At 30.9% G+C, this 9,497-nt stretch overlaps 1 protein-coding gene across 1 annotated transcript; it reads right to left on the bottom strand.

Annotated features, from left to right (window-relative positions):
• Positions 1 to 2,359: 2,359 nt before the first annotated feature.
• On the bottom strand, positions 2,360 to 5,536 carry LOC115712915 (alcohol dehydrogenase class-3). The gene is made up of 9 exons (XM_030641334.2): positions 5,381 to 5,536; positions 5,153 to 5,289; positions 4,109 to 4,155; positions 3,689 to 4,014; positions 3,485 to 3,567; positions 3,320 to 3,395; positions 3,028 to 3,185; positions 2,773 to 2,934; positions 2,360 to 2,682 (listed from the first exon to the last, which is right to left on the bottom strand). Exons 1-9 carry the CDS (start codon positions 5,412 to 5,414, stop codon positions 2,569 to 2,571), a joined length of 1,137 nt encoding a protein of 378 aa, XP_030497194.2. The 5' UTR covers positions 5,415 to 5,536; the 3' UTR covers positions 2,360 to 2,568.
• Between the last annotated feature and the right edge of the window lie 3,961 nt (positions 5,537 to 9,497).

The raw sequence follows: 9,497 nt of genomic DNA, 5'->3' as shown, positions 1-9,497 counted from the left end.
TTACCTTTAGCCTATCTATGCTTCTTGAAAGGAAGCATATTAGTTTTTTCCCTTTTTTTTCAACTATTAAAAAAATCAAAACCAAATTGTTTCTTCAAATTGAACAAGAACTACAACATGACAATAGTATAAATTATGAAATATTAGATTTTTGAATCTGATTGTCTTACTCGTATTTAGGATTAATATGCTTTTCCTTGTTTGTTTTTGTTTTTTTTATTTATTTATTATTTATTAGTTATGTGTTTTGATTTTGACTGAGAATATCTAAACATTCTTTGTAGTATTTTAAAATATAATCGGATACAAATTTGTAAAATAATTAAATAAATAATCAGATTAGAAAGATTCATTCTTCCAATTATTTTTAATTAAAACAAACAAAATTGAATATACAATTACAAACAACAACCATTTTCACAAATCTACAATTTCATAATTAAATATATAATTAGGTAAAGTCCCACATAAATTAAAAATACACAGCATCATATTCCTAGGCATATAAAATGCAAAAGTAATTGGATAAAATTTGTACTCATGCATGTTAAAATCAAAATAAAATGATTTAGAAATTGGAATAGAATCTACAAGTCTCTCAAAAAAAATATTACCATAATTAAAATTGATCTAAATAATAGTATATATGTGGTTGTTTCATTTAGCAAGTTTTCCATTTTTAACAAGGAAGTTTCATTCAAGGTTGATCAAAAGCAAGAGCATTAGAAGTCTAGCCGATAAATTGCATTCGCCAACGATTCGAAAAGAGCATTAAGCTTAAGGCTCACGCAAGAGCAGGGACAAACACTCCAAAAAAGTACACAACACCGAAACAACTCAAACAAACTAAAAATTAAACGAACAACAATAAAGATAGAACAACTTCAACAACCATCTCCTTAAGGCATACGAGGCAAAATGTGAGCCTGAGACTGGCGGACCACAGGCACCAGAGCACTTCCATCTTTCGACGAGAAACATCCACGCTCGACCTCCTATAATGGTTCTGAACGGTGAAAGTGATGGGACAAGGATAAATTTCAATCCCCTTCTACATCTATAAAACTCGGAAAGCTCATTACGAGTCATTGCGCACCAGAGCAAGGACCCTTGAATAGTATCCTAAGTAAGGAAGAGCAACATCACAGCCGAAGCACATGCCTAAAAAAGATCTTTACAAAACACCAACCCAAAAAATGAGAGGAAGAGAGCCGCCAAAAGCCCACCACCATCGTTGTCTCGTGACCTAAAAGATCGATTTTATCTGCTACCCCCAGCCAAGAACGATAGACATCTCACCAGAGACACCCAACCACCAAGAATGGCCACCACTCGCCTAAAAAACCAGGGACGACAAAACCAGCCCCAAGATGCGTGAACCAACACCAACACTCGCCATTCAACCATGAACCTCATCTGTTGGGACCTTCTACGTTGCACGAGAACCAGGAAGAAGAGGCAAAACACTATGAGAGAGAAAATATTTTTGTCGAATTATCGACTTAGCCATCTTTTATTTATTTATTTTGTAATTTAATATAAAGCGAAAGTTAATTGTATAATTTAGGAAGTCCAAAAATATTTTCTTAAATTATAAACTAGCCTATTTTATAGAGGTTATAAACTAGACTATGAAACTATCATAGCTCAATTTCTATAATCTTTGTCAAAAATATTTAAATTTAATTATTTATATTATTATTTATCAAAGTATATAATTATTTAAAAATAGTAATAAAATTAAGCAGATAAATCTAATTTATATAAATCTAAATTTTATATATTTAAAAATATAATAAAACTACCTTAGATTTAATTTTTCAAGGTCAAGCAAATATGTTACCAATACCTAATATTATAAAACAACCTCAAAACAACCATTCATATTTTTGTAAAAGATTATAAAAAATTTAAATTCATAAAAATATTAAATTATTTTGGATCGGTATTTTTTAATTTTTTTTTAAAAAAAAAAAATTTGCCGATAGAATAATCTCACAACACATATGATATAAAAATGAGAGATTTTTTTAATTAGATAAAAAAATTAAACATAAAAACTCAAAATTTTCTAATTTTACCCATTCAAATGGCTAATACCACCCATATATATATATATATTTCTTAAAAAAAAAAACCCTCTAATAGTAATAGTGGACAAGACCTTGAGAAAGGTTCTGAAATATAATTTAACTGATAGATAATAAAGAAGAAAAAATATATCAAGAAAATAGCAAGAAGAGATAGAGAGTTAAAAGTACTTGATCTTCACCTTCTTGGGTTTTTTATCTACTTCCTCTCACCAACACTTGGTGAAGATCAAGATCTAGAACTAAAATAAAGACCAGTAGAGTAAAACTTATCTCACCAATAACCCTTCTCATTTTAGATTAGGAAAAAAAGGAAATAACAACACAATGTCCAATTACCATGTTATTAAGCTTGATTGATTTACCACAAAAGAGGGAAATAAGGTAAGCCCAAGTTATTCAACTTCATCATCATAAAGAGAAAAGAAAAAGGTAAAAGACAAAGCTTGGTGCCTCGAGAGACTTGCGAAACACTTGATCAATCCAGTGAGAGCACACACCTGAGGCATCCTCCTTCATGCATCAGATGAAACGCCTCGTTAATCTCCCCGAGTTTCATGTTGTGAGTAATGTACTCATCGACCTTGATTTCCTGCAATGGAAGGATGATAAGTAACGTTTTAATCAGGAACTGATGGTGTAGATGAACCGGTGTTTTCTATGTTTTGCGTAAGTGTATAACCTTTTTCAAGTACTTTTCGACTAGCCAAGGTACTTGAGTTCGGCTCTTGAAACCCCCAAAGGCTGTTCCTTTCCAGACACGGCCAGTCACCAGCTGAAATGGTCGAGTTGATATTTCCTGCCCTGATGCTGCTACACCCACAATAACTGATGTTCCCCAACCCTGAAAGGGTTAGTTTTGAAAAACGCATAGAAGGTGAGGTTAGCTCCACTTGAGCATAATTCGATCGAGCCACCAAGTTCAGGTAACACTCACCTTGTGGCAGCATTCCAAAGCAGCTCGCATCACTGAGACATTTCCAATGCATTCGAAGCTGTAATCAACACCTCCATCTGTGAGATCAACAAGGACCTGTTGAATCGGTTTATCATGGTCCTTTGGATTCACAAATTCTGTAACTCCAAAATGCTTCGCTGCAAATAAGTCGAAACATCAGTCAATCAACACTACAACTATCATCATCCAAAATACCAAGTTTTTTTTCCCTATCTACTTTTGTTCACTTTCTACATCAAACTCATGAGCTATGGAAGACCTCTAGCTATACCTGTGTCATACTTCTTGCTGTCGATATCTATGCCAATTACTCGGGAAGCACCAGCAGATTTTGCGCCCTCTGCAACCTGTCAAGTTATGATCAAATTGAGTGTAACTGAAATAATATGCATTCATCAGAAAGAAATGACCAAAAAGGCCAAACAAGAAAACTTACAGCAAGACCGACAGTCCCAAGACCAAAGATAGCAACAATGGAACCTGGCTCTACTTTTGCAGTGTTCCAAACAGCTCCAAGACCTGAAAAAAAGAGACATACATAACAAGATCAAGATCTTTCATTCATACAAAGGTCATAGAGGGTTTTGATCCGGTTCAAGAACACAAACATGTTAGTAAAGTAAGGACAAGAAAGTCTAACCGGTAGGAACACCACATCCAAGAAGGCACACTTTATCTAAAGGAGCTTGTGGATTAATCTTTGCAACACTAACATCATGAACAACTGTGTACTGACTAAATGTTGAGGTTCCCATGAAATGAAAGATAGGTTTTCCATTTATAGAGAAACGACTTTTGCGGTCATTCATCATGACTCCTGCTCCAGTTGCAACACGAACCTTGCCACATAAATTTGTCTTCCCTGATTTGCAGAACTTGCATTCCCGGCATTCTGCCTGGTAACAAGGAATGACATGGTCTCCAGCCTGAACTTCAGTTACACCTTCACCAACACTCTCCACAATCCTGTGTCAAATTCACCAAAACTCTTTCCACTCATCAAACTAAATTAATGGAAAAAATATCAACACTAACGTCGAATAACCACGTTTATACATACCCTGCAGCCTCATGCCCAAGAATACATGGAAAGAGACCTTCAGGATCCTGCAAACCATATGATTTAACATTATAACATTAAAGCAAAATGTGTACTAACCGATCATCATGGGCTTTTATGAAATTTTGCTACAAGAGAGTGTTGTGCAAAAATAGTCATATTAAGAGTGTGTTTGAAAGTAATTATACAATTACTAAGTAGTGTAATTTCTAAGGTAGTAATTACACAGTCTAGTATTTACACCACATTTTAAAAAACAAGATGTGTTTGGATATGAGGTGATAATTACATAAAAATTCTTAATATCTTGTTTGGCAAAATAGTTAGTAATTACACGAGAAAATAATATTTTTGGTAAGCAATGTTTCAAATAGAATTAGAGTGTAATTAGAACCCCTCAATTACCTCTAATTACACCGTTAGAGTGTAATTACATGGTCACACAAACATGTCAAATTATGTAATTACCTCTATTTACACACAAATTCAATTACACTGAGACTTTCTAAACGCGCTGTAAGAAATGTATTAGCAAAATAACTTCCTAAAAAATTTAATTACCAAAAATAACGACCATTACCATCATTTTGCGACTATAAATTTACACTTTGCGACAACAAAACAACTATTATCGTCGTTTTGCAACTATAAATTTACACTTTGCGACCATAATGGAGACTTAATTCAACATTTTCATGTTAAAAAGAGCCATTATACAGTGACCATAATGGTTATTTTGCACATTTAACATTTTCATGTTATTAGTTTGGCCAATTTCCCATAGCACCCCAATTGGAAATAAATAAGGTTAATATGAACAAGATACAAATAATCTGTCAAATGGGGCTTCACTCTTCAGACTCAGTAAACACTTCGTAATAGTTAAGAAGACTCATTCATTACCAAACTAATCAGCTCAGTGTCACTATAATTAAATGATTAAAATTTGAATTATACAATATAAGCGTTCATCAATATAATAATCCCAAAAAATAAGTAAACTAATTTATAATAAGCAGCAGAAATGTAAAGAAAAATCCAAACCTTGCCGCCCCAAGTATAAGCATCGGTATGGCAAAGAGCAGTGAAGAGAATCTTGATCCGAACCTCTCCGGCTTGCGGCGGAGCCACCTGAACATCTTCGATCACCAAGGGCTTATTGGGTTCCCAGGCCACCGCCGCTTCAAAAATTTCACCACAATCATTTCAGATTCCGACCAAAGAAAAACACAAAAATGGAGTCACATCAGTTTTTAGTAGTAAAAATAGTACCTTTGCAGGTGATTACTTGACCTTGAGTAGCCATGGATATGAATGAGCTTGGGAGAACCACAAAAATGGAAGAGAGAACAAAAAATTGAAGCACTGGTTTTGATTTGGGAGAGTTTCAGAGATTAAAGATAAAAAAAGGTAAAACAATAATTGAAAATGACGTGGATAAATGTGGACCATTGGATGGAAATAATTGTGGAGTTTGACTAAAAGTAAGCTGTATCGACGTTCCAGGATGTTTTGGAACTACAGTGTTTAAGATAAAGACGCACGTGGGTGATTTTGAGGTGAAGGTGACAGTTGGCAGTGTTAGTAGTTGTAATTGTCGATGTTAGGGACAGATGCATATGGCGGGCTTACTTATGGGCCCTACATTGTCTCGTGGGCTTTTGTTTTGGGAAACTCGACCCAACTAGCCCATCTTATAAGAAAATGTGGGCCTTGTTGTAAATGCCCAATTCTTAAGGCCTCAATATGTCCCTTTAAGGTAAATACTATTTGGAGATTATTTTTGTGGTTTTTAAAGGATAAGTTTGTAAAAATATGATTTTTTCTTTAAAAAGTTAATTTATTGAAAATTTTTAGAAAAAAGTAAAATATATGGGAAAATAGTATTAAGTAACTGATTATCCTCTTATGGTAATTGTTTACGCCTCTCGTTACCCTAAGGATACCTTATTACCTTTATTTAATTTTCTCATATTTTTCAATTTTTTTTTTTAAAAAAAAATTCTCATAAGATAATTTTTTTTGGAAAAAAAATCATATTTTTGCATAGATAGTATTAAAACCTAAAAAATTTTATAAGTTTATTTGTTGGACTCTCTATTTTATTAAATGATAATTTAAAACACTATTTTTTAAAGTGATACAAAATAGTACAGCGAGCTTACTTTGAATTAAAATTTTAAAATAATCTAATATAGATGTATTAAAACCAAACTAGTTACACTTTTTATACCTTTTTGTACTAGAAACTCACTTCACGTTGGTTATGTTAAAAAAATAACAAAATTGAATTTAAAATATTATTTTGTACTATTTTAAAAAATTGAACTCATGTAATATGCGTGTTATAAAAGTAATTGTAAGTTCATTACTAAAATTGGACTAAAGTCCAAGAATTGAAAACTTTATTTTATTATTTTTAATAAATCGTGCAATTTTATTAATAGAAATTAGCTAAAATAATAATATACAATCCAATCAGAATATCTCTCATGTTGGAGACACGATCATGATTAGAATTAAAAAAACGAGTCAAATAATCAATAGCTTGATTTTTCAGATCGTTTCACATAAAAACTAAAAAATAAAATAAGATGAAAAAAGACTGCAACATCACAGTTAACCTTAAAAATACTTATATTCAGTTTTATCTACCGCTCAAAAGACATAACAATAGAAACTATTGCAGTAGGTTCATTCAATCTCATAGCTCGAGCACTCAACTATTGTGTGAGCTAAGTAATTGTACTACTAACAACCCATTGAGTCACAGAGAACTTGTTATTCCCAACCACTAACAGCGATTTGATGGTGAGCCATCGAAGAACAAAGAAGAACCAACAATAAAACAAAATTATGTCACACAATAAGTTTAAAACACTCAAAACTATGTCACAAAGATAAGACTAAAAAACTTAAAACTATCTCACAGAGACTAGAGTAATTGAAGTAGCAAAAGTTGAATCACATTAGCAAAACACAACCCTAACCAAGTTGTACCTACGTCCAGGAAAGGTTGGCAGGCCTAACCAAAAAAAAAAAAAAAAAAGACAACCTTCTATAGCTATAAATCGAGAAATTTTAATTTTATTTTTTAAAATTAAAAATTCTTAATTAGGGGTGTTCATCCGATCCAATCCGCACTTTTTTGGTCAAACAACATCCAATCCGCACTAAGTGCGGATTTCATATTTTGGATCCAATCCGATCCGCATAAGAGTTAAAATCCAATCCAATCTGATCCGCAATAGTGCGGATTGGATCGGTTATTTTAGATCGGTTATTTTTTTAATAATAAATTATTTAATATTTCATAGAAAAAAAATTAAAAAAAAAAAACTATTGTTTCTTAAACTCCAATAATAATCTATTTCCATCTCTATTTATATACAAATCAAACCAATATACATATATATCAATATATATGTACTTATCTTTAGATTTATACTAAAATATATATGTATCTATTACTAAAATAAATAAGTTAGTATGTAAATTTAAATTTATATATATGTGTCTATGTGAATAAGAATTATTTTTCTTGTGTTTTTTATTATGAAATAAATAAAATGCACCAACTCAATACATTACTAAAAAAGATTAAGAAATTAGAAGTTTGTGTCTTTTTTTAATTAATATATATTATATATTATAATTTTTTAAAAATATATATAATTAAGTGCGGATTGGATTGGATCGGTTACTTTTTGAGGTCAAACAACATCCAATCCGCACAAGTGCGGATTTTAGTTTTTTCAATCCAATCCAATTCGCACAAGTGCGGATATTCGCATTTTGCGGATTGGATTGGATTGGATTGGATTGGATCGTGCGGATTGGATTGGATCGGATAATTTGTGAACACCCCTATTCTTAATAACTCATACAAGAATTTTTAATGTCATGAAAAATTGAGAACATAATTTGCAGTATATATTATAGTTGAGGAAAATTGTAGTTAACATTATAATTATGATAACTTATTTAATTTGTTCTCAAATTGACTACTTCTAATCTTGAGGTTCCATAATTAATTGAATCTTTCAAATAGATTTGCTTCGAAAAAAGAAATCATCCAGCTACCATAAACATAAAGATATAGTTTGGGTCCTTTGGGACTAAATTGACTTTGTTAGGGAATTAATATCTTTTAATATGGAAAAATTACAATTATATAGTGTGCTCATTTATCAACTCAATAATTGAAAATTAAACAATGTTTTTATAAACAAAAAAAAAAATGGAATTGAACAACATTGTTTTTGTGAAGATAATATATATATTTAATACACTGAATATAAGTACTTCCAAGACATCTTACTATTGTTCTTTTGAATAAATATACCTATATACTTTAAATTGTTGACAAGGTCAATAATAATAATTGAGCTTACAGCTTTAATTATATATTCCTGAAAATTAATAAAAATAAAATATTATAAAAAAAATGATCTTAAGCATAATTTAGTTTAACCAAACTGGTTTTACAAAGAGATCTTAAATTCTAATATCCACCTTCTGTTGACAAAATTATATTATATATCTACTTTATTTTAATTATTTTAATTTTTATCTTTATTTCTATGTTTAAAATATACCTATAGTTATAAATAATGTGTCTATTATACCTTGTTAATGTAAATTATGTACTAGATTTAAGTGAAGGGTGATGATATATTTAGCAACCCACTCACAAAAATAGGTATATTTTAATAAAATATAATATGAGAGTATTTTTGATTAATAGATACAAAAAAGATATATTCTACAATTTAACAATATATATGGTCGGCCCGTGAAATTGAGTGGACATGAAAAAAAAATATAATTGGACACTTTATTTAAAAAAATATATAATATTTTTAAAAAGTAATGAAATCAAAATATGTATATTTTTAAGAGCAATTTGCGGCGAAACCCCTTTATGTTTTGATTTTTATACACTTAACCTCCTTATCTTTATTTTTGGTAGCAAAACCCCCTTATGTTTTAATTTTTATACACTTAACCCCCTTATCTTTTTTTTTTGTGGCAAAACCCCCTTATGTTTTAATTTTTATACACTTAACCCCCTTATCTTTTTTTTGGTGGCAAAACCCCCTTATGTTTATTTTTCTTTGCAAATTTGACACGCCAGTTAAATATTACCGTTAAATATCAACTGGATGACCACTGTATACACCTTTGTATACAGGGACGGAGGGACTTTAGCCCATGTGTGGGCTAAAGCCCTCACTCAAATATATACATCAAATTTTTTATATGTAGATATATACATATATTAATTCACTTTGTTCAATTTATTAAAGTCCAATTCACAAAAGCTCTCACTCAATATCTTAATCATGATTCATGAGCCTACTCTTATTCTAATCAAGCCCATTTTAAA

This window comes from Cannabis sativa, chromosome 4 (assembly GCF_029168945.1).
Source record: "Cannabis sativa cultivar Pink pepper isolate KNU-18-1 chromosome 4, ASM2916894v1, whole genome shotgun sequence".
In the NCBI taxonomy this organism is placed as follows: Eukaryota; Viridiplantae; Streptophyta; class Magnoliopsida; order Rosales; family Cannabaceae; genus Cannabis; species Cannabis sativa.
This window is presented reverse-complemented; position numbering and strand designations above follow the sequence as displayed.

Coding starts and splice junctions, on each gene's coding strand:
- LOC115712915 (XM_030641334.2), bottom strand. CDS start 5,414: ATGGCTACTCAAGGTCAAGTAATCACCTGCAAAG. Junction 4,156..5,152: donor CTTATACTTGGGGCGGCAAG/GTTTGGATTTTT, acceptor TATGGTTTGCAG/GATCCTGAAGGTCTCTTTCC. Junction 2,935..3,027: donor CTTTGGAATGCTGCCACAAG/GTGAGTGTTACC, acceptor TAACCCTTTCAG/GGTTGGGGAACATCAGTTAT.